Here is a 26,563-nt window from a genome sequence, read left to right as displayed (position 1 = left end):
TGATAAAATGAGATTAAGAAAAAACATGAATTACTTTTTATTTTTTATTAGTTAAAAGTATTTATTTTTAAAAAAAATATATAAATTAAACAGAGAGGTTCTTTGAAGTTTTTAGTAGGAATAAAATGGGTTTAATTAGGAGAGATACTTACATAGCATTTTAGAAAATCAAATTGTACCAAACCAAAGTCAAACAACCCTATTTGGTACTCAGAAGTGGGATATTAGATTTATCGAAAGATGATTATCGATTCAAGAACGTAAGGTTCTCAAGCCCATTTTTTTTCGAATCAAAGTAGATCGCAACTGTTCCACAACAAAGCGATAACGAGAAGAATTGAGGGGTGAACATGAACTAGGTAAATGTCCAAAGAGGAAAATGACAATAAAACACATAAAATACATAAACTAAGTAGCATATTGTCACTTTCTAACAGCTACATATATTTACATGTTTAGTGCCAGAAATTCACATATAAAGAACAAGTATTCATACATGGCTCAAGTCACATGAGCATATCCTTTTTCACTGTATACACTGGAGGATCGATCTTATGTTTCTCGTCTTCCTTTTAAGACGAAGATCAGTCTTACAGGAGATGGTTAAAGATCACAGCTGCGGAGAAATACCTTCGTTTACATCAGATTCTGAAACAGTATAAAGTATTTCCTTACCGCGCTTGCACAAGACAGATATACCTTCAACACTCTCCTTGTTTGAGCACTGGTATACAAAGAACTTGTGCTTTTACACTGATTAGTGTTGAAGTAGCATAAGTCCAGAAGTGGTGTTTTTCTGCATCTCTAAGTTTAAAAGAGATCAAAGCATGATTCACCACTTCAAAGTTCTCCGGGCTTTGTGAGAAAAACTTTTAACAGTTACTTTGTCCGCAAATGTTAATGGGAATTCTTCATCAACCTCCTCTCGTTGATCATACCAGGTCGTTGTATCTCTATCATCCTTTGAACTTCCTTCCACAGGTTCACAAGACGAGTAGGAATCCTCTGGTATATCCCGATACAAGTGTTTCAGCATAAAAAGAGCTGTATCGTTATCTCTCCAGTAGTTCCTGCAAATGTTAAATCCTTTTTGAATGATTTGAATATACCATAGAACAAATGGAAAATCCTGATCAAAAGCTGCGTTAGTAGATGAGATTCACGAAGCAATATAGAGCCTGTTTGGCTCAGCTTAAAAGCTGGTCAAACTGACTTAAAAGCTGATTTTTGACTTATTTAGCTGTTTGGCAATACTGAAAATAACTTATTTTAAGTTAAAAAAAACTTATTTTAAGCTAAAAGTTAAAAGCTGGGGTAGAGGTGCTTTTCTTTTTTTAGCTTATAAGCTGTTTTAAGTTGACCACATTTTTATGTGTTTGCCCTTAATATTTTTATACAATCTCCAAATTATAACATAACTCTAACATCTCTTTCTTCCATTTTTCCCTTTTCACATTTGGCATAGCAACTTCAGCACTTTTATCCAAATACATAACTGCTTATTTTAAAAATAAGTTTCAGCACTTTCAAAAGTACTTTTTTAAAGCTGCTTTTATTAAGCCCATCCAAACGGGCCCATAGTACAATGAATTGGCAAGCATTTTTGACCTGACATGTCTCACCAACAAAACTATCTGCGATGGATTACAAAATGAACCATAGGCAATCTAAATTTGCATCCCAGCAGATACGAAATAACCATAGATGATCTCTTAGTATTCTTCAAACCATAGATAGATAGGTCGCCCAATACATATATAGGTAGTAGGTATTAAGTGCTCAATAGATTAGTCAAGATGTGCATAAATTGGTCACGACACCACAGTTAACCAAAAAAGTTTGAGTAAAAACTACACCATACCGCTTAAAATAAGAGCGCTAATTGTAAGGTCATGACAGAGTTCAGACTTAATAAAAACCTTTCACTATATACAGAAGAATGCAACAAACTGAGGTTTAAATATATGAGACTGTTGACAATTCTAAATTCGATAGAGTTGTCTACGGATGTCGAAAGGCTGGCAAAGATGCAAGTAAACCAGGCTTATTCAAAAGAAATGTTGGTTATGACTCAAGAAGCTCCAATAATCTCCTAAAGGAATCAAACACCAGAGAAAGATAGAAGATAGGCACCATGAGACCACATTCTCTTTGGTTAACGAACAAGGGAGAAAAAGAAACAAGCACCACATACATGTTAGAACATGTCAAGGTTTGCTTTACACAGAAACTCACGTGTGTGTTTTCTTATTAGCTAACTACTCAGTTTGTAGGTGGTGGGACATGTATTATCATCATTTGTAAATATTTAAATTAATTTCAAAGTATGTTTGTTTTAACATTTTGTCCATTATTCAACTTCAGCTTGAAATAGGGAATTTGAAGTTGAAAAGATGGGTATTTCAAGTGAATAATAGTATTCACTCACAAAACTTCCAACTTTTTCCCAAGTGGAATGCATGTTCGAACACTATGGCAACTTGCAAATATTCTTTTTTTAAAACATGAACTTCAAATACTCGTTTTTCAATCTCAACCAAACATTGTCCAAAGAAGGAAAACCAATTTGAACATGCTTTTCTCCAAAAGATTGGAAGTACACGAAGGTTTCTTTTAATTAGATGCATCAGGAAAAATAATTCTGCACAATATTCTGCACAAGTAATAAGGCATTTGTTTTGCAACACAACTTAAATTACAAATGTAATTTCGGTGTAAATAACACAACATTTTGTATCCCTATATTATTTCTAAATCTTTGAACAAGTTCTTGAACTAAACAACTCCTCATTCTCTTGACTTTCAATGTAATGTGTTATCTAGTTCAAGAATAGTAAGTAACTTGGATGAGAAGGAAGAAAGAACTTCTAGGAAAAATTGACCAAATTTTTTAATCCACCGCTTTTTTGATTGACAAGAATGGTACTCAAACATGCATTTCTTGCCAACATCAAAATCGTCCTGAACAAATTTTGCTTCCAGAAAGTTCAATTGACACAACCACAAAGCAGGGGAATTCATATTTTTTAAAGCTTTGATTAATGAGTCTAGTGGGGTCCTCTATTGCATAAAAACTATATTGAGTTACAGAAAAGTCGACTACGACAAGGAAAGATTTGACAGAGTTCCCTAACAAGAGGAGATTATTAGTGGAAAAAGGCACCTTAAGAAGTGGAGTAAGTTGACACAGTTTGAACTACCATAACCATTAAGCACTTCTGTCTTTGAATTACTTAATTCAAACTCCTCCACGATTCCTGTCACTTTGCATATCATACAAGTCTTACAACTACAACAACATACACAGTATAATCTCAAGAGCTGGGTATGGGGAGGCTAAAGCGTACACAAACCTTAGCCCTACCGAAGTCTCTGTAGTATGAAAAGACACTATGAACACAAGATTTTGTCATTGAAAAACTTTAGATCTCACCATTTTCTTCATTTGCGCATGAGGAATTTTTGGGTATACATGCCTGTCAATCATTTTAGAGGAGACGTGCAACTGACACAATGAACCCTCTTAAGTTGACAAGGATACTTACGTGTGTGCTCCAAGGGTTGAAATGTATGCATGCCGAAATGTTTTATCCTGCAAAAAAAAAAAAAAGAACAAAAGCCAATCGCGACTAGTAAGTTAAAATATATACTCATTCATGGACACTGTCAGCAGCCAGGTGTTAAAAAGGAACACATAGTAAGAACCTAATGAAATATATATACACACACACGCGAAATCGTGTGGATTTCAAAAAGGAAAAAAACATTTGATTCAGTTTGCTGGACATTAGAACTTAAGTTCACAGCATGTACAGACGGTAAAGCACAAAATCTGATTAGTAGACGTGGAATGCCTCATGCTCGTAAGCTTTTAAAACTTTATTCATTACAGTAATCGTAATTTTTTGAAGTTTTTAAAATTATTGAAAAGCTTCTTTTGATGATCTTTGTCTAATGATTAGTATGAGAACAGGAGTCGTACTTCCATTTTTGTGTATAACATAAAAGTTATGAATTTTCAGTTTTCCTGACACATGCTGAAAGAAGATGGTGGAATTCTTGACATGTGAAACTCTGTATTCGGTGAGAAGTGATTGTAGGGGAAACCCTCCTTACTCTCCAATCTTAGCCCGTTACCGACGGGGATTAAATCGAAGGAAATGATCAGCATTAATGATAAATTGTCTAGCGTTATTTTATTTTTGGTGTAAAGAGAACATTTTAGTCCAAGCAGAAGATATCTGGGATGTTTTAGATTATTTGTAAGAAATATAGGTGATAGACGACAATATGACTAGACTGTAATACCTTTTGAAGGGGACTACATATATAGATTAGTGTTACTATCCTCAAAAAAAATGATAAAGAGATTTTACATGCTCTTTTATAGCTGGAAATTTCATGTTTCCACCTTGTTTTGTCATCAATGGTGAAAATGTATAGACGCATTTGAACTGATCTCCTGATTATATTTTTTGGAAAGTGTATAGACCCATGGAGAAGTCAATGGAGAAGAGAGGTGAATTTTTTTGAGCAAAAGGAAGAGAAAAAACATACTTTAAGCTTTTCACGTGCTCAAATATTAGTGTAAAACAAACAATATGCCATGTCAACACAAGGTGTACTCAAGACGCACCTCTGTAAATTGAGGTGTCTAAATGGTCACTAAGAAAGTTGAGGTGTCTAACTGGCAGTTCATGCCAAATTTAAGGGGCTATCTATCTATTGAATAACACCGATTTGCATACTGAACAATCACCCACATAAATATGAACATCAACAGCTACAGGAAAACAATGAAAAAGTAGAAAGAGCAAGAGAACAGCCATGTAACACAGAATATTAAGGCCTTCAATTGCAAAAGAAACTGGAAAGATATAACGTAAATAGAACAACTATTTGAAGGTCTGGCGAATGAACGTACTTGTAAAACATGATCTACTCGACCATCTTCATTTCCAGTTAATCTCTCCATCATAATTGAGCCATATGACCTCTCTTCTATCTCCTGAGACTCTTGGGAACCCTCTGCAAGAAAGTGACATAATTACCAAGACAGATAAAAGGTAAATGGTGTTTGTTGGGTGAGGGGAAATGCTCCAGCTTGATTTAGAGCTGATAGCTTCTGTCACAGATAAAAGGGAAGAGGAACTTTTATAATCTAAACTGGAAGAAAGCACTCGAAAAAAGAAATGGTTGCTTTTATTACCATCTTCGCCATCCTTGTCTCTTGATTGACAAAGAGTGATCACCTTTACCTAATCACAAAGCATCAGTAATATCCATAACTCATTGGCATCATGAGACCTAATTGAAAACCATAAAATAATCACACAAATAAAGGCTAAGCACTAAAACAAGCTAGTCTACCCATCTTCTGTAAATTAATCCAGGATTGAAGTTTCAAACTAGTAGAAAAAATGCATGTCATAAAAAATAGTTAGATGAAGAACACACGTTTCCAGCATGATAAGTGAAAGGAGAATATCAGGTTATAGAAGCATAACCCAAGTCATTCAATTCATGGTTCCAACAACAAGCTGATATAAACCAAAACAAATAATTATTTTCCATGTCAAGTGATCTGTTCAGCAGGGATCTCTACTTCTATGAGCTATGCTTTATAATGTTAAAAGATCATGCACATATCTATACTTTAAACAGCCGTTCTCTTACTTTGTTAAGGTCAATAAAATCCAATCAGCAAGTTTCATTTGTAATAAGCTGAATATTTAATTCTTCATTTGTCAACCTTAGCAAGATTACAGCATATCGAACTTCCTAATGAGTGATATTGAATCGTATCATCTCAATTACAAACATGCCACCCTTTTTGTGCATGTAATGTCACATCAACAAATGGGGAGAAAACACACCTTTACAGTATTTATATTGTTCACAAAAGCATGTGAGCGCAAAGATACTTCTTCTTTAAATTCCTGCACCAAGTAGTATCAGGATGCACATTAATACAGACAGTGGAAGGAACCTAGCACATTAATTACGTAACTATGGAGACCTTACCTGAAAACCAACATGCAGCCGTTTCCCACCTCTGTGGTAGGGTATAATGACGGGGCGTTTGTTGAGATATTCTTTACAGACGAGTGGTTCTATTCTGAAATAGGATCGAGCATGCATGAGCTTGTATAACAAAAAAGATGACCAAAATTAGCAATAATAACGACCATGAAACCTGTATGCCACTGGATCAAAAGGATGGAATATGTTGAACATTTGTCGACAAGCTGGCATCTCTTCAACTATGTTATCCTCTTCCCAGTAGTCTTTCCCCTTGCCTGTCATACCAGGATAAAACAGAAATAAAAAATAATAATTAAGTGAAACAGATGCACCACCATCTTTTTAATATATAGAAGAAAAAGAACTGCCATATTTCAAACACCCATGAGTTGCCTAGAACCTACAAAAAAAATGAATTAACCCCTTATAAACATCAAATGGCACCAGTCGCCACCAACATACAGAGTTTAGAGCATCCACAGGATTCATGGAACTTGCAGAGCTAAAGGCAGCATAATGCACCAGGAGGATTTGACAAACATTTAAAAAATAATTAATTTGACAAACATTTATTTACTGCTACTGAAGGAGTGATATATAAAGATTAGGTTTATACAGCAGATTTGATAGTAGTAAAGTAATCAGCTTACAAAAACTCACAGAAGACACAGACTCAACCAAACTACTGGCAATGGAAAGTGATCTGGAAAGTTAAGGTGCCCTACACGGTGCCCTGTTTTTACATGGCTTTTAGCAAACAGGATGTTCTCACTCAGGATATCCGTATGAAGAGGAGCCTTCGGCTGTGCTCCAGATGCTTTTTTTGTGAATGTGAAGCAGAGATAATAAATCATCTCTTTTTACACTGTAAGGAGATGGTGAAACTTTGGCAGATTTTCATCAAGGTAAGGAGCATCAGTTGATCTATGCCAGGAAACATGAAGGAAGCTTTGGCATGTTGGAATAGGGATGGAGATCAGTCAGGGCACAGGGAAAGATAGAAGATTATCCCAGCTTGCATTTGGTGGACCATTTGGGAGAAGGAATCGGAGATGTTTTGAGAACAAGAGCTGCTCTATGGATAAAATGAAGCTGAATTGTTTGACTCTTTTCTATTTCTGGTGTAAACATGAATACCCTTGTCAACATGAGGATATCCCTAGTATTTTAGACAACTTATGAGTTCATAGGAGTACAGCAATACTTTTGTATTTCTGATTGTAGGTATTACTTGAATACTTCCTGAGTTTTCCTTTGTTTATCATACAATCTAACCTTTTTTCAGAAAGTTTATGTATTAGATCTATGGAAACAAACACTAAGTGTCTATTCAAGCAAACAGATAACAGTTTTACAGGCTTATGGTAAAATATTCAAGAGATTTGTCACAAAAGTACAAAGTATACCCCTTCAGAGGATAAATAAGCAATGAAATCAACATGTGCTTTAAAATAGATAGAAGAATTACCGATCCCAATACGAACATTGCGGAGGGATAGAAAAACACCAAGAGGGGATCCAACAGCAAAAAATGTATCCACCTTTTTATGAAAGAACCAAAGAATGAAACAGCCAAAGTTAGAAGATGTCTTGGAGTACCCAACAAATGAAGAATAATCAGAAGAACGAAAGGTGAAATTATCAAAAGCCAGTTAATGCATTCCAATAAAATTGTTAACCCTACCATAAAGGATATTGAATATTGCTAGTCTTGTATTAAAGAAATGATGAAAGCATAATACAAGTATTTAGAGAGATGAACATTTTGATAAGCTCAATAACTTTCTTCTAGGAATTTCAAAGAACATTGAAAGTCCTGCTCCAACATCAAACCAAAACTTGCCCAAACACACCCAGAAAATAGTTGCATCTTACAAAGGAGAAGTATTACCTTGAATTTCAACTTTGTGTATCTTAATTGCGGGGTATAACTCTTTGCTGAATCACTTTCCTCAGGAATAGATTGATTTCTTGTAGCTGCGTTTGTTCCTCCGTTTTCTGCTTCCGTTACACATCCTATCTCAAAAGAAACTTATAAGGACCATTTACTTTGATACACAATTGAAATGCTAAGTTAGGGGAAGTTAAAAACTGATCTCCATAATTATTTGTCTAGCTGTACCTTTCTTTATACACTCGGCGTCTAATTCTTGGATTTTGGCTCTCAGCATATCAATCTGGACCAGTCTCATTGATGGAGAAACTTCAGTACAGAGAAAGTATTTTTAATAATGAAAAATGCATGCTGACTATGACATGTCACTACCTCTTTCCTCAGGGAATTGATTGTTCTGTCTTTTTCACATTCAGATACTCCCTCATCAATCTTTTGATTAAACTCAAAAATTCCATCCTCCACATTCTCGGCATCATTTATAGTGTCCCTCTCATCAATAGGAGTTTCACGAAAATTTTCATTTGCTGAGGAATCATTAGGTTCCCTGATATCATCGCTTGCAACTGGTTCGTCTGAGTCTGATGAAGCAGGAGGGCCCACAGGATGACAAAAATCTTCAGTACGATCTTCCACAGACACTGACAAACTTGGTTCTACATTCATTTTGTCTTTATCTGACAGATCACTCTTATTTCCCTTCCTAATAGAAGTTTCATCATCTGAACTTAAGGCAGAGTTTTGGTCTAAAGATAGGTTGCTCTGATCCTGCTGAGACAATTCATTCTCATTTTGTTCTTTGTACATCCACTCCATGGGAAAAGGGGAGGACAGTGTTGTTTGGTGGCATAGGATATCATATGACAAAACGCTCCCAAGGGAATGACCATACAAAGAAACCTGAGAATTTTACAAAATTTTAGTATGTATCTTTAATCTGAACTGTATGCATCAAGTTCTTATAGAAATAAGAAAGAATCTCTGCATATTCAATTATATCTTTATACCTTTCCACTATAACCGGGATTCCTCTTGAGAAACTTTAAGTATAACATATTCAACTGGTTGGATACCTGAATATGGAATAAACAATTAGCACTAAACACTAATAATTTAAAGGTAGGCAATTGATATACAATATTGAATTGCCAATGCATATCATATGAAGTAAAGACAAATTAATGGGTGAATCTGCTAAAATGAATAAACAGAATGACCTTGAAGAAGTGTGACAACATCTATTATGCCTCAACCCATAGGAAGTTGTGGTCAAGCTACATGAACTCTCAACTCCATTTCCAATATTCAATAGTTTGGATTTCATTAATACTGTAGGTTTTCTATAATTTCTACTAACATACAGATCTCTGAACTTAATAGATATCCTAGCAAATGAACCTAAGTTTAGCATATTATCATGACTAAGTTTTAATTCCAGCTAGTAGGCATTGGCTATATGGATATTTAGCTTCCATTGTGTTCTGTCTTCTGCTGAATGTTTATGGATTGCAAGAGATTGTAGATCTTCTAAGACTGTTGACTTCAATGTAAGTTTAGGTCTACCTCGTCCCTGTGTTACACCTTCAATATCATGGTTGCAAACCCATAGATCGGTGCAATTGGAGGTATTCATACACATTAAAACCAATTATTAATGGCACGCCTAAATCAGGGATAAATGAATTGAAAATGGATTAATCCAGAAAACATAATAAAATGCCCTTCAAATCAAGTTGAGCAAATCTTTTGCAGAAAGTCATGCAGTCTACCTGAACATACCTTAAGTCACTCAGGAAGGTCAATAGAGTCATTTCTAATTGTGTCACTGTACTTACCCTTTGGTATTGTTATTTGGTAAAACTGGTTGAATCATTTGTGATGCCTTCAGTTTTGCTCCACTAGATGTCAATTGTCATTGTTGCTTTAATGAGCAGAATCTTCGACCACTTAAGTCATAGTAGAGTACCGTGATTTTTTTCACACATAACTTTCTATTCCAGCACTCTATCCTGCATGCCTAGACCCCATTCAGTTCTCTTAGAAGCAACATTATTTATTTTAACTTTTACAGAAGGGGGAAGAATAGTACTGACGAGATGTTTTTTGTGCAATGAGACTGGAGAGACAAACAATTATCTTTTCTACATTGCAAGTTTACTTCACAATTGTGAAACCTGTTCCTCAGTCTCACAAAGACTGAGTGGATAATGCCTGAGCATACTAATGACTTGATGAGCTGCTGGATGAAAAGAGGGGGTAGCAAGAGTCCGAACAAATGGTAGAGGATAAATCCTCATGTATATGCTGGACAGATGGAAAGAAAGAAATGGGAGAGGTTTAGGAAACAAGATCAAGTCCATACATGATGCGAAACGGAGCTGTTTAGTGTTTTAATTCTCTTGTGTGAAGGATATTTTATAGAGGAAGTAGATGAGCTGGTAGGTTTCTTAGGTGCTATCTAAAGCTTAGAGTCTAACCTTACTACCTTGTAATGTTTTTGGAGGCGGCCACATTCCTTTATGGCTAATGCTGAAGAATACAACAGTACTAATTATCAAAAGACAAAACATTACTTGTGTAACTCAAATTTCTCAAACTAGGTAACTCTTATGATTTGTAGTTATTCATTAAATACTTTAGAATAGGTTCACTTATAGTTTTTTTTTAAGTGAGTACATGTGTATGATTTCATTCTAAGAAGGAACTATTTCTTTGCAATAATAGAGTCAGCACTAGACATGTGGTATATGAGGATTTCATCATGAAAAGAAATACAAATGCTATTAAGTTGCCAGTTTCATAAAACAAAAAAAATGCTACTGAGCATACTTTTCCATCTCAGGATTTAGGAAAACTAGACATACATAACAAATTCAAAGACAACAGTGATCCCTAGAATCGCAATTTGTTACAGTTACAAGCTGATAAGATTATACAGTTATTTTTCTAAAATTAGGTTATGCTAACCACTTGGTTCACAGATCAACAGCCAGGAGCAATGCCATGACTTGGAAGTGGAAGAAATGCTAGAGTTTTTGGACAAAATCGAAAATATTCAGATACATCAACTGGAGAGGAATTGATATGGGAAAATAGAGGTAAAGGAAGCTGCACAGTCAATGAGTTGCAAAAAGAAATGGTTAATAGAAGCAATATCTTTGAAGATAGACCTTTTGAAATTGATATTGAGAACAAAATCTCCAACCAAGGTATGATTTAGCTGGCTGGCAGCTCAAGGAGCATGCTTAACACAAGAAGTTCCAAGGAGGAGAGGTACAGTTATGTTTTAGCTGGCTGGCAGCTCAAGGAGCATGCTTAACACAAGAAGTTCCAAGGAGGAGAGGTACAGTTTTTGCAGCAGGTTCTTCATGTTTAAAGAAGAAGGTGAAGATATAGATTATCTATTTGTGCATTGAATAGTAGCAAGGAGCTTGTTGAATTTGTTGAACAGTACCTTTGGTACAAGCTGGGTAATGCCTAGGAGCTTGAAGGAAGTTTTTGTTATTTGGAATGGATTAAAAGTAAGGAAATCTACAAGGGCAATTAGAAGATGATATCTTAGTGTATTATATGGACCATATGGAAGGAGCAAAACCAGAGATGCTTTGAAGGTATTTCAATTCCCATATAAGTACTTAAATCTAGATGTTTACTAAACCTTTTTGCTTGGGAGTAATTTTTCTGATCTTTTGGATTTTGTTGGTTCCAGGAGCATTTATAAGGAGATCTGCTCTGTAGGAGTTAATTTATACTTTTTCAATTACCCCCAAAAAAATCAAACAAAAATAATACCGGTTTTGACATATGGGAATAAATCAACAACCAAAAATCTAATGAGAAAGGTAACCACATAGGGTGCTTGGCCAGATAGCCATACACCTTATTACAGAGAATATAAATTTTCACTTAGTTACCAATTTGTTCTCCATACAGCTATAACAACAATTATGTGAATTACAACCCCTCATTCTCCAGAGTCAAAAGAGTTTGGGCTATGGAAGCAAAAGGTTTGTAAGTTGGACATTCTTTTATCAGTAAAAATAAATTTTATTAAATAACAGATAGTACCAAGCTGGTACTGCAGCAATACAGAAATTAACTGGACATGGATTCCTCAAAGCTAAAGGGAATCCAAGAAATCCAGCAAAACATCACTTCCAAAACTAAAAGTGCAACTTGAACATTTGAATAGAGAAACCAGGCAGAAAATCAAGAATCCAAGAAATCCAGCAAAACATCAGTTCCAAATCTAAAAGTGCAACTTGAACATTTGAATAGAGAAACCAGGCAGAAAATCAAACACAACAGCTGAGCAACATCAGGAAGAAGAAAGGATAGTGAGGAAAACTTGAACTGGAGAAAGCATATTAGAAGTACCGAGTCAATAATAGCCTGGCAGTAAATGGGGCTCATGTAATACAGCACATCATGCACTGTTGCACTCAACAGTACGCGCAATCCCCGTACACCATCTAAAGTACATCGTTCAACTGCAGCCTCACCACTAAGCTTTAAGCCCTTCCTCCACTGGTACCCACAGTTGAAACATAAGAAAAATTGACGTTAATTTACAAGAACAAATCAACAGAAATCAGATCAAGAAACAGACCTATGAAGAAGAAAACCCCAAAATATTGCACGACAGGAATGCAGAAAGATAAAACACTTAAACATGCTAACGGACAAAGGGGGAAAAGACGTGACTATTATGTAACAAGATAATGCTTCAATTGAAAGACTATAACAGCAATTTTTAGAGTTGCAGTAATACGATAACTGGAAATAACTCGATCGAGCACCGCTAAGCACAAACAATGTAAATTCAAGTACAGACAGCAGTGATTATACCCACTTGGTGCCCTCACTTTGGCCTATTCTATCTTTTGCATCTTACGATCTCGAGGAGGACCCCTAAGCAGAGAGTGGATCACCTGAGGTCTCGGATTGCTAGGCCCTAAATCACATGTCCAATAGATGATTTTACTTACTAATTTTAGATGCTTCTAGTGTTCATCACTAGTATCAACATTTTCTACAATTTCAACTGTTGCAATTACAGTTATAAATGACACTCTGATCAAGTAGGCATACATTTGCTACATAATGACAAGATTCTCTGTTTCAGTGTGAAGATTTTGGTAAAACTTGATAATCTCTCCTTTGATCTCTGATGGTTCATCTAAGGAAGTCTCATTAATAACAAACTTATCAACGATATTACACCTTCTGTAACAGTTTGTAGTTCTATGAAAGAATTTGGTGTTTCTCTCCCCTTCTTTAAGCCACAAAACCCCTTGATCTTTGTCTCCAGGCCACTTCCTCCTTTTTTCGCATTTTCCTCAAACACCACTGTCAGGGCAGCCCTCAAGTGAGCCTCATCATCTGTCAGTAATATATGGCCTTGAATCTCTTCTAACTTAGTCAATTGACCAAGTATACTTTGTTTCTGCATTTCCAGATTGCCCTGTATAGTTTTGCTCCAATCCTTAAGTTTCCCCTTCAGAGCCTTCAACTTGAAAGCTAAAAATGAAATCTGGCCTGCCTTCACATATGCTAGAGTCTCACCACACTTTTGACTCTTCTCTTTTGAAGGTTTCTGTCTGGAGCCACCAATTCTCAAATTTGTACAAATAATTTGACCTCTCCCAATTGTCACAATCAAGAACTAAAGGACAGTGGTCAGAAATATCTCTCAGTAGAACTGACTGCTTGATGTTCATAAGGGAAACTTCCCACTCTTTCTGAAGTCAAAAATCTATCAAGTTTTGCGGCAATATAATGGCTTTCCCTTTTATCCATGTATAATTGCAACCTGCCAATGGAATATCCTCCAGGCTCCGGCACCATCTCCTCTATGAATTCAGAAAAATCAACCATGGCTTGTTGAATTTAGTACAGTTCATCACAAATGGAAATCTAACTGTGTTGAAGTTCCTGGCAATCACCCAAGGCTCATTAAAAAGGCTTCCGACCGCGCGCAGTTCCAGCCACACCTCTTCCCTCTCCATCCTGACATCTGGATAAAAGCCAACAAAATTCCAGAGGTTTGCCTAAGAATTTGCAGGTGATACAGTAAGAACCTGCCTCACATATCCCTCCCTCCCATATTCTGCGATCCCATAGCAATATAATTCCCCCTCTGGTACCACTGGCCTCCAACTATGCATACTTCACCCACCTATTTGCCCATAATTCTTTGATAATATCCCTAATGTCACCTTTTAACTTTGATTCTTTGAAAGCAATAGACATCTGATTTCTAATTGTTCACCATATTTCTGGGATTAGTAAGGGCCCTCAAATTCCACGTTACAATATTAACTTTCATTGACTTGATTAATCCATGTATCATTAATATTTGCTTTCTTATTCAATCTTTTATCCCACATAACTTATACAAGTATTATTAATGAGGAAACAGAAAGGATTACCAATTGCATTAGTTAATGCTGATTGTTATGTGAAAAATAGATCTCTTCAAATCCTAAACAAATATGGTATAAACCAATGTCGAGATTTTTTATTTTTTTTGAGGATTAGCAATGTTGAGTTTTATGTGGATATTATATCTTCTAAAACCTCAACCCAAAGACCCCTAATGTATTCATAACAATGCATACCACATTAAGAAATGTAAATATCAACTATGAAAGCAATACCTGGCATGGGATGAACAGAACTCTTTGAGTGCCACGTTGGTATGAGGTTAAGTGTCGTTCAGCCAGGATTGACGTAATATGGCGGAAGTCACTAACATCATCCACAAGATTTGATTTTTCCAACCTTTGACCAATCCCGTGAACCATGAACACCAGATGTCGAACAGGGACCTATACACAGCAGTATCAAGTTACACAGTCTGCACTACAAAGCTATCATAGAAGTTCAAAAGAGACCATTTTACATATGGAAGGTAAAAAGTGGAAAAGATGAGTCTAAAAAAACAAGTTTATGCATTTTTTTAGGAAACATTTGTAATCTCAACTAACTCGATCAGCAAAGGAAAACAAAGAAACATCAAAATTGATTAAACAGGTAATTACTGAACTCTAAAGAACACGAATAGAGACATATCACGCAGATAAAACCACCTCAATGAGTTGGACAAGAGTAGTTCGTCAAGATAAGGATTAATCCTTTTTAGAAATTGATTTTATGTGGTCCTACACATATGCGAGGAAGGTAATCAAAAAGGAAGGAAAACGGGTTGTTCTCTCATTATCACTTAGGTGTTGTGTGAGATGACAGTTTTAAATGAGAGAAAGAAGTATGAAATCCTCTTTTCAAATCTGACTTTTCCTCCCATTGTTGCTTTTCATTACATTACTTCAAAAGTAGCTGCTTTAGCTTCAGCCACTCGAAATTTCAAGCAACCTTTTTACTTCTGTGCACATATACTACCATCAGTGTCAAAAGAGAATTTGAATATGTGCACATAGATAAAGAGATACGAAAAGGACAAAGCATGAGGTCATATAAAAGGTTGAACTAGCTAAATAAATGCAGAAACCTTCAACTGAGTGAAATGAAAAGTTAAAATAAGATATTAGCTTGATCTTGCAAAGAAAGTGACGGGGGTCATATTCTAGTTTTGAGGGAATAAAACCTCCCAACTAAGAGAATCTTATGAATTTCCAATATACCAAGTACCAGCAACTTAGTACTTCTGATGCCTTCCATATCTACAGTCAATCAAAGGTACAACTACTAATACAAGCCTACATGATGGTTGCATCTTTTTTTTTTGAACTGGCAACTTAATGATGATTTCATTTTCTTAAGGTCAAGACAAAATAAGCATCCCCATATTCATATATCATTTGATTGATGAGTGATAGAAGTAGAACACATACACTCACGTAGTAAACAAGAAGCACTAGGCCTACCTGTGAGCAGTAATCATCCATTTCTTCCTCCTTCTGTTGACGTACTTCGTCCTAAAAGAAACAGATACATGAGTTCAATTTCAGCAAGGAGGAACAAGAGAAAACAGATTAAATCCTAAATATCAAGACCCTTTATGGACCAAAAGCCAGTCTTCACTCTAAATCATCTTTATAACAGAAGGCATATAAACAACTTCCTTATAGCGAAGAAATGGACCTTGGACCTAACTCAACCCCAAAAGCTATCTCATGAGGAGAGAATTGCCAATCCAAGACTATATGATGTCTCCCCCTCTATGTCCACTCAAAGAAAGAGGACGCTATGAAGATGAGCACAAAACAGTAAAAAGGAAACTAACACTAGTAACTTCATATCAGAACGAAGAGAACCAACAGAAGTATTAGAATTGATAGTAAGAAAATGAGTGCCTGTGTTGGTTTCGGGGACTGAGGAAGAGCATATCCACGCCTTAGCTTAACACCATTCCCCCCAAATCCTATAGCACCTGAGAAACCAGAGGCATCAGCATTAAGCCACGCTTCCCAAGTATCATCTTCTCCAGTGAAAATAGCATGCAGTCCCTGCATTGTTGCAAGCAAGTACATCACTAAGTACAACTCAAAAAGCATATAAACAAAAGCTCCATAAATTCAGCAATTTAATACCGGGGCGAAACCCTGCATATCAACTCGAGCTGCATAGAGCCCTGACGGCTGAAAGGTTCTTCTATGCCAAACCTGTGGCAGCCATCCAAGACTTATCAATATTACTGAGGGAAATTTTTTAATTATCCACAAAAAGATGAGGAGCATAGAACATTAAATGAAAAAAGAAATGTTCAATTGGATCAGTGAACAAACAGATAACAAGGTAAAATTTTCAAATGTATTTTATTTTTTGACAGTAAGTAGTAGGATTCCAGCAGCTGCCACATGCCGTCACACATTCCTTAGCAGAAGATGTAAAAAAAAGATCATAAAACCAATTACATATAAATCTTTGCAGTCAACATCAGATGATATATATCAAAACTGCCACTCTTAGTGATGCCAAATACCTTACTCCGATATGCAAACTCCAACTGCTCAGCAACATCTTCACGTAGTGGAAGCCAATCCAGACCCCCTTTACGAGCGAACCAGTGACCTCTTAAGACACGACGATTTTCTCCATTCCAGTAAACAGGAAAACAGTGTCTCTTCACCAAATCTACCTGCAGAGATGATGACAGTCCTTATTCAGGAATTTATTTTCTAACTGTGTAATTACCCCCTTCTAATTAATCTCGTATGCAGAGGTTGAAACCAGATAAGATTTCTAGGCAAGAACCGCATAGTCCATGCTACATCATGCATAATTTCCAGATATCACATGTTCTACCCAGATCTTTGCCATTGGTGAACATCTTTATAAATTTTGTCTTAACCTTCTCCTCTTAGGAGGTCTATATTCTGTACTGTAATATGTTCTTTTTTTGTTTCACGAGTCATTATGACAGTACAAAAGGTAAGTACTCCTCCTAGATGGACCAACAGGCAGTAAAATAAGAGAATGAATAGACAAAGGATACCTCATACAGGCCCCCCTTAACAGGGACTCCAACTCTTTCTTCTTCAACTAAATCTTCATGTGCTTGAGAGCTCTCCGGAGAAGATATTTCTGATGCAGAACTGAATCTATTTGGTGCCCCCTTTGGACCCACACTGCATTCCCCATACTCTTCCCACCAAGAAGAAAGCAACTCATCCTCTCTCTGCATAGAACAACCCAATTAATACCGCAGATATCGACATACAATATTGCAGATTGTAATATCCACACAAGTTATACCGTGATATTCTTTTTGTTTCCATTCTTTCAGAAGGTACATGATGAGCATATTTATACAGAAGCTTGAACTTTGCATAATCAAGCAGAAATGAAGCAAATATTGGGCAATATCTCTTTATCACGTACCAGCAAATGTTATACTGACTGGGCCATAGATTAATTATTTACAAATGGGAAGTAATCCAAATAAACAGAACTCTGGTCAGAAAACATTACCTGCAAGAAAGAAGCCTCAATTGCAAGAGAATCTCTCAAGCCAAATCTAAAGTAATCACCCTTTCCCACTACTTCTGTTTTGGGGACTGCTGCAGCAGGCTCTGTGTAAAAGTAAAATCCACAAAGGACAACCTAGATTTATACACGAATACGACAGCTCATGCTCACAGCAATTGACAAATCTATAATATTTGGACTCACGAGTTTAAAGAAGATCAGCTACTTACCAGAGAATTTTGACTCATGAATACACTTTAAACCAGAAAGCACAACCCGACTCATCAATGGTAAAGTTTCTGAAGGTATGATGAACTCCTTTGAAGAACACTAAATCTAGGCGAATTGAACTTACTGTTATTCTTTTAGAATCTATAATTTTGTTACTCAGAAAGCTTATGTATAATTTTTAGTCCAAACATTTTATGTTTTTAAGCTGCAGAAATCGGGTTCAAAAGGAATGCAACATTTTGGAGGACAAAAATCCCTCAGAACCATATAATGAACAACGAAAGGATAAACAGCAGAATAAACTAGCAAGTTGCTTTTCCAATTAATTGTTCCCAAGGTAGAATCTCAGAGAGGAAAGATATCCATGAGTCAAATACATCGCTGTACTCCTTTGAGCCAATACATTAACACCTTCTATTTCAATTCAAATTTTTCCTACTGAACTATGCTTCAATCCAAAACTTGGGGGTGGCAATATGAATCTTCAACATCCATTCAGCTTTATTCGAGCTTAATTTATTTTAATAATCAGTCTTTTAAGGTAATTTAGGGTCTATTGGTTCTCTAAAACTAGGGAATATTAAAATCTCACACGATACACAGACATACAAGTCTCTCACCAATCTAAGAAGTCTCCTAACAAACATCAGAAAGAATGTAAGTGCAACAACACAACTAAACCATAATCAAGACTAGTTAGTATTCCATTGTATTCTGTTCCCACTTCTTCTTTCTTTTGTGACGGGGTTTTTATCAATAAAGTGCCAAGAAGTTACTGAAGAAGGCCATCATAAGATTACAAGCTATAGCCAAAAGTGACAACCCCAGAAACTCAAAAAACTAAATTTTTGAGATATAATCAGTCATCCTAATCCTACACTAAAGTTCTGTAAGCATATCAATGTCTAACAAGATAAATATGAAGCCTTTGGTTTTCAAACGATCTTGCATTCCTCTCTAACCAAAAAGTCCACATGATGCATAAAGGAATGGTTTTCAAATTTGTTTCAAGCTTCTGCTCACTTTCTGATTCTGCCTTAACTTCCCCCGGAAAAAAAAAAACATGTCCACATCGTACATCTGCTACAAGCACTTCAACATACAGAGAAACAAAAAGCAACACGTCACAACACATGACATGTGGACCTCACTTTTCAAACTCAATCAAAAAAAGAACTCAAACAACTTTTAGAGAAGTTTGCAAATATGAATGCCAACATGGGACCTAAAACATTTACAGTTAAGAGTAGAACATACGGTTTACTGTCAAAGGCATCTTGCAGAAATACCAACGAACATCACCACCATCTGACGGACTTCTAGTCTGAGCAAGGTACTTTTGCCTCCCCTCTAAGTGTTCAATCTCATCTGCTAACCTCCTAATATTTGATGGTGTGTTCTTCAACATGTCAGGAGAGGTTTCATCGATCTCACCTTTCGACCCAGAAACAGATGCCATTTCCTCCTCCTGAACCTCAACCTCACAAAAGTCCAAACACCTCTCTACCAGTTAAATATCTTTTCACAAGAAAAACATGCATCAGCATCCACAAAATACAACCTTAGAAATCTCAGTGAAGTGAGTATCAACTTGAAAAAATTACAAGTTTTGTCCAGCTGAAATCTTGAATATGCAACAAAATCTAACTTTTTTCTATATGAACTCATCAAAGACATGCGCAACTAATTTGATGCCATGAATCAAATCATGCCTTTCAACAGATGCCATTACCTCCTCGCCCTCAACCCCACAGAAGTGAAAAGTCCAAACAGAGTCAACTAATACCTACAAAATAAAAACAGGTATGCAGCATCAGCATCAAGAAAATACAATCTCAGAAATCTCAGTCAAGTGGGTATAAACTCAAAAAAATATATAAACTTTTCCCAGCTGTAAATAATGAGTTTTTCTTCGCTTCTTGAAATTTTCAATACAAATTCATCAAACAAATGCTCAACTTATTCAAGAGCATGAATTAAATATGCCCATCAACTGATGCCATTACCTCCTCCTCCTCCTCAACCTCAACCTCACAGAAATGAGAAGTCCAAACACAGTCAACTAATACCTACAAAATAAAAACAGCATAACCATAAGCAACATACAATCTTAGAAATCTCAATCAAGTGGGTATAAACTCAAAAACTATGAACTTTTCCCAGCTGAAAATCATGAGTTTTTCTTTGTTTCCTGAAATTTTCTATACAAATTCATTAAACAAATGCTCAATTCATTCAACGAATGAATTAAATCATCCCCATCAACATATCCCATTAACTCCTCCTCAACCTCACAAAAGTGAAAAGTCCAAACACAGTCAACTAATACCTACAAAATAGAAACAGCATAAACACAAGCAAAATACAATCTTAGAAATGTGGGTATCAACTCAAACAAAAAATATTAACTTTTCCCAGCAGAAAATCACGAGTTTTTCTTAGTTTCTTCGAATTTTCTATACAAATTCATCAAAACAAATGCTTAACTAATCTTAGGCCATGAAATAAACCATACCCATCAACAAAAAATTTGTTCTTTACAAATTAAAAACTTGGAAATTGGAAAACGGGTATTGTTTAATTGAAGATTAACATATAGTATTGGTAACAAAATTCACCTGAAAATCAAGAATTAAAGGGTTTTCTGGATTCTCAGAGAGGATTTTGTACTATTTTTTCGTGTAAATTTTAGATTTAGAATCTAACAAGGCAATTGAATCGTGTTGAATGAGGATATTGAATTGTAAAAAAAAAAAAAACGGTGGAAAGGAAAAAGAAGAAAACCAGAAGAATGTATTGATTAAGTTTATAGAAGGAATATTCTGTTAAACTCATTGAAAATAGAAATTAATGGTTTAACCTTTGTTCAATTTTTCATCTTGATCATTTTCGAGTTTATTTAATTGGAAATAAGTTATCGTAATAATTGACTTTTTGGAATATATTATTTGGAAATATTAATTTTATCGAAAATGAAATAAACTTATTTTAAATTAGGGTGTTATTTGAATATTTAAAGAAAATATTTAAAATATATTAAATTATTTTTTTTTGAATTCACGATAATTCATAATCGTTGCACGGCTCTATCCTTCTGGTGAGCATTTTATGCGCACTGGATAAATTTCCTCTACGTAATAGCTTGTAAGCTATATAGGGAATGTAAACCTCACTGGACAAGCCATATACAACATGCTCGACTCATAATACATTACGCATATTAAATTATTGGGGAAAAAAAGAACAAAAATATGTTACCTGATACTACAAAAGTATATAAATATGTTTTTAAAAGTATAAAATTCTTGAAAAATACATTTATAGATTTTTGTAGTATTCAGGTAACATAGCTAAATGGAGTTAATTGTTCTTCGATTAATATCAACTAGAGAAAATAAAAAACTACAAACTGATTTGGCCCTATTTTTTTCAATTTTTAGATATTTATTATTAAAAACTTGAAAATTGGGAATGGATATTGTTGAATTGAAGATAAGCATCTAGTTTTGGTAACAAAATTCACCTGAGAATTAAGAATTAAAGAGTTATCTGGATTCTAAGCAAAAATTTTGTACTGTTTTTTGTGTTAATTTTAGATTTGATATTTAAATAGGAAATTGAATCGTGTCGAAGGAGGATATTGAATTGTATAGAAATTATTATAATAAAAAAACGGTGGAAAGAAAATGAAGAAATCAGAAAAGTGTATTAAGCTTATAGAAGGAATATTCCGTTAAAATCATTGAAAAGGGAAATTAATGGTTTGACCTTGTGCTATTTTCATCTTAATCATTTTTGGGCTTATTTGATCGGGAACAAGTTATTCTGAACTATTATAATAGATTTTATAATAAGTTATTTGTAAAGGGAACAAGTTATTTTGAACTATTATAATAGATTTTAGAATAAGTTATTTGTAATTTATTTTGTCAAAAATATGAAATATATTTAATAAATTAACAATGTATATGATTATATCCTTCGTATTGATTGAGGTCTTTAAAAAATATCAAGCATATATTAAATTCTTAAAAATAGATTTATGCTACTTTTATAGTATTCAATTGAAATAGCTTAGTGGAGTTAATTGTTCTTGAATAACCGTCGACTAGAAAAAAAATAATGAATTTATTTGACCATTCCATTTTTGAATTTTTAAATCTTTTTAAAGTTATATTGTAAATTGATTTTATTTGTTAGAACTTACTTAAGCTAATATGAATATAGATTGACGATGACGACATCTAAGATGGAGTGTTCATTCAGAAATAAAAATTATGAATCAATAATACACAAGAAGAAATGATGTTTAATCTTTAGAAAAAGAAACACATAGTTATTAGGATATATTATAACAAAAAAAATAATTTTGAAAGGTAAGTTAATTCAAACGTAAATGCAAGAAACGAAAAAAAAATGATTTCAAAGTATTCATTTCTTTTTGTGTGCCAAAAAAATTAAGAGGATTAGCACTAGTGAGGAGTAACATAATAAGTACTTGTATTTTAAAAATTGAGAATTTTTTGAAATCACTTTTTTAACTTCATGAAATATACATAAAATCTGTGTACACTTTTTTTTATTTGATCTCTATTTTTAAGATTAAACAAAATATATTTTTGTTATCGCGCAAAGATTAACTATATTTAAAAATTTATTGACACTCTCTAAAGTCACTATTGCTCCATAAATTTATTATTGTTGGCTGCTGATTCTTCTTATTGGTGTTATTAATTATTCTTGCAGTTGTTTTATAAAATAAAAATAAATAAATTGTTTTATCGTAAATGTGAATCGTTTCAAGCGAAAGATGTATCAAAAGATTTGAAACATCGAGAGAATTTAATATTTGAAATCCAAGATTATTTAGAGGCGATTTTGAGTTGATCGAGATAAATAGTCTATAATTAATGTCTACTTCACATATAGTTAAACTATATTTATTTTTTTGTGTATATCATAATGTATAGTTAATATATATTTATATATAGGTACACCATAATGTATAGTCAGAGTATACATTCTATCCGAGGCAGACCCACTCTTGAGGGTGTGGGTGAACGTGCACCCGTTCCCTTCGATATTTTTTTTGTGTGTATATACATGTATATAATGAAAAATAAGAAATATATAACTGAGTGTGCACCCTAAGACATATAAGTTGAGTTGGTGTAGTGATCAAACACCCGATTGTTGACATCATTGCAACTTTATGATCGTGAATTTGAGTCTTCTTGTTGTTTTCTTTTTGAAAATTTAATTTTTTTCACAAAAGAGATAATAATTCTTTTTGTAATTTTTTTTTTTTCAAAAAAAGGGCTAGTAAAAAAGCTTCAAACGAGACTCGAACTAGCAACCTTAGAGTGTACACCAAGGGTCAGTACCATAAAATTATAGAGTGAATTATGCTTGATTTTTTTAATTCTATATTTATATACACATACTTGTTTGACAATTTTTTTGATAAAGTATCGTTGCTTCATTAACTCACATTCGACTTTAATAGTGTCTTCGTTGTCTTCCAATTCTGGGTTCGCCTTTGCTTTCTATGACTTTTGGCAAGCTATAGCGTATAGTCAGTATATAGCTTGGCACTGTATATTGCATACTCAGTGTATGCTTAATATAACTTTTGACAATCTATACTGTATACTTAGTAAATAACTCATATATATTTACGCTATTGCATATTTGATGTATATTTTTCATGACTTTGGACAAGCTATAATATATAGTTAGTGTATAAGTCAATACATATGTACGCTATATTCTATAGTCAGTGTATATTTATTTCCTATGACTTTTGTTTATTAATTATGTAAGAAAAACATGTCTATATACTTTAATAAATTAAACACTTTTTATATATATTTGAAACTAGCCCTGATTATTTTACTATAATATAAAAAATGTCGACAAAGAGAAAAGTAATTAATTTTCAGTTATTGTCTGATTTTGGATAATATATTTTCATTTTTGATATTTCAACCATAGAAAGGTAGCATGTATTTTATTATACAAAATAATGTCAAAAATATTATATTAAACTATGTCATAGAATGTTATCAATCAATAGTTTAGTCGAAAACATGTTTGACATCAATATTTTTTATTTAAAAATATCTTTATGATTAATAGTTTGGTAAAAAAAAGGTATTTATCGTTACTTAATGAATCGAAAATATCCTCTTTTAAATAAGTAATTTTTTTCCTTCTAAAAACATCTTATTCATAATAAAACATTACTCTTACTTTTAAATTTACTTGAACTAATAAAAATGTTGAAAATAATCTTCTCTTCTTAATTTTATTTTTTCAATTAAAATATAATAACTCCATGTACCCTCTTGACGAATAGTTTATGTCATGTGTATAATTATTTTAGATATATCCTCAATTCATTTAGATAACAATAACTTTTTAATTATAAAATAAGCAATTTAAATTTATTTTTTCGAATTAATGTAGAATAAACATTTGTCAGTAAAAATTTTTACTGTAGGAAAGATATTTGGGGTTTAAAATAATAATAATAATAATAATATATATATATATATATATATTATTTTTTAGAAAGGTATTTTTGATCCATGAAGTAATACTAAAGATATTTTCTCAAATCAAATTATTAATCGAAGACATTTTTTGTTCAATTTCACATAGTTTGAATGTATTTTATTTTTTTCACTTATAATTATATAACTGAGTTGTATGCAAATTGACATATTCGACTATACTAAATAAAATATGTTAAAGTGACGATCATATTAATTAACATTTTTACATTAATTATATATATTTAATATAAGACTCACTTTATAATTTAAATGTCTATTTTATATTCGATTTAATAATTTTATGATTACTTTCAACATCTCACTAATACAAACTTTATCCTAAAAAAAAAATTATATATATATATGTATATACATAGAAAACAAATCAACATTTTTATTTGAATTGGAGTTTTTTATATTTTTTATCCTACTTTATTTGGATAAAATTAAATTAAATTAAGGGAGAAGGGTCAAATATGCCCCTGTACTTTTCGAAAAGGTTTAAATATGCCCTCCGTTTATAGTTTGGTCCATTTATACCCTCGTCGTCCAATTATTGGTACAAATATGCCCTTATGGGCGTTAATTGGCCACCTCAAAATATCCAACGCATTTTACTTTTCTTTAATTACCCAAATGAATTTTTCACGTAATTTTAATATTACAGCGTGACATTTATATTACAAAAGAGAAAGGATCAAATATGCCCCTAAAAATCCGACCCATTAAACTTACCCATATTTTAAGGTTCAATTATACCCCTTTTATTACCTTTTTATTACCCGTATCCGACCCAAAACCCATATCCCTTTTCCCCCAATTTTATTACCCTTTTATTACCCGTATCCCCCAAAACTTGACAGTGAAGTCCTTTGTGATATCGTGAAGATGTTATTTTTCTGCCATTACCTGGCTATAGTGTACAAGCCATCGTGGTAGAGCCCAGGTAAAAATGGGAGGAGTTCTATATATGGGAAAACTTGATTCAATTGATCAAGAAAGCAGCTCTAGTGAATCTGTCAAGTGTAATTCGTCTCTGAAATTTCATCATGAAATACATCGAGCATCTGTAAGCTTATTTCTTTTCTAGGTAGCTAGAGATTTGGATTTATTCCTCATGTAGTTCTTTGGTATCTGTTTGCCTTTTTCTCTTGGTGCTTCAGTACTGAATGCTGCCATTTTCCAGCAGAGGCACTAATCTGGAGGTTAGATTAGGCTACATTAATGAAATTGATGGGGGTAATGAGGCTCTCAAGAACCCTAACTTTGAAATGAAGAATGGATATGTTATCCACGATTTGTGTTCTTGGGGGAAAAGGAAATTTAGGAAATTAGGGATGGGTTTTGGGGGTACGGGTAATAAAAGGGTAATAAAATTGGGGGAAAAGGGATATGGGTTTTGGGTCGGATACGGGTAATAAAAGGATAATAAAAGGGGTATAATTGAACCTTAAAATATGGGTAAGTTTAATGGGTCGAATTTTTAGGGGCATATTTGACCCTTTCTCTTTTGTAATATAAATGCCACGCTGTAATATTAAAATTACGTGGAAAATCCATTTGGGTAATTAAAGAAAAGTATAATGCGTTGGATATTTTGAGGTGGCCAATTAATGCCCATAAGGGCATATTTGTACCAATAATTGGACGGCGAGGGTATAAATGGACCAAACTATAAACGGGGAGCATATTTAAACCTTTTCGAAAAGTACAGGGGCATATTTGACCCTTTTCCCTTAAATTAATAACATTTAGGTCACAATTAAAATAAAATTGTAGATGTAGTAACCATACAATACGATACAATACAATGGGTAACAATGATCCAAACATACTGTTATATGTTCATTTTTATTTTTTAAATAAATAATTAGAGGACATTTTTTATATTATAAAAACTAAAATGTAGGGTAGTTTTATTCACTTT

At 33.8% G+C, this 26,563-nt stretch overlaps 1 protein-coding gene across 10 annotated transcripts; it reads right to left on the bottom strand.

Annotated features, from left to right (window-relative positions):
* Positions 1–420: 420 nt before the first annotated feature.
* Positions 421–20,903, bottom strand: LOC101268214 (phospholipase SGR2). Of its 10 annotated transcripts, none has more exons than XR_011220343.1 (24): positions 20,698–20,903; positions 20,086–20,148; positions 19,812–19,865; positions 19,337–19,597; positions 17,852–17,952; positions 17,376–17,558; positions 16,863–17,018; positions 16,471–16,542; positions 16,234–16,386; positions 15,805–15,855; positions 14,578–14,748; positions 12,296–12,445; positions 8,926–8,991; positions 8,291–8,818; positions 8,147–8,201; positions 7,916–8,040; positions 7,493–7,565; positions 6,197–6,299; positions 6,025–6,118; positions 5,877–5,939; positions 5,210–5,258; positions 4,925–5,028; positions 1,585–3,592; positions 421–1,178 (listed from the first exon to the last, which is right to left on the bottom strand). XR_011220343.1 is itself a non-coding variant. In XM_069296245.1 (24 exons), exons 4-24 carry the CDS (start codon positions 19,536–19,538, stop codon positions 833–835), a joined length of 2,784 nt encoding a protein of 927 aa, XP_069152346.1. In that variant the 5' UTR covers positions 19,539–19,597; positions 19,812–19,865; positions 20,086–20,148; positions 20,698–20,903; the 3' UTR covers positions 421–832. The 10 variants fall into 10 exon arrangements, 8 of the variants coding, with proteins under 8 accessions (XP_069152346.1, XP_025885277.2, XP_069152353.1 ...); XM_069296245.1 differs by having other exon boundaries at positions 421–1,070; positions 3,546–3,592; positions 15,805–15,852; positions 16,231–16,386; XM_026029492.2 differs by having other exon boundaries at positions 421–1,070; positions 3,546–3,592.
* Positions 20,904–26,563: the final 5,660 nt, after the last annotated feature.

This window comes from Solanum lycopersicum, chromosome 1 (genome assembly GCF_036512215.1).
Source record: "Solanum lycopersicum chromosome 1, SLM_r2.1".
Taxonomy (NCBI): Eukaryota; Viridiplantae; Streptophyta; class Magnoliopsida; order Solanales; family Solanaceae; genus Solanum; species Solanum lycopersicum.
The sequence above is the reverse complement of the archived record's forward strand: the minus strand, read 5'-3'. Positions and strand labels throughout refer to the sequence as shown.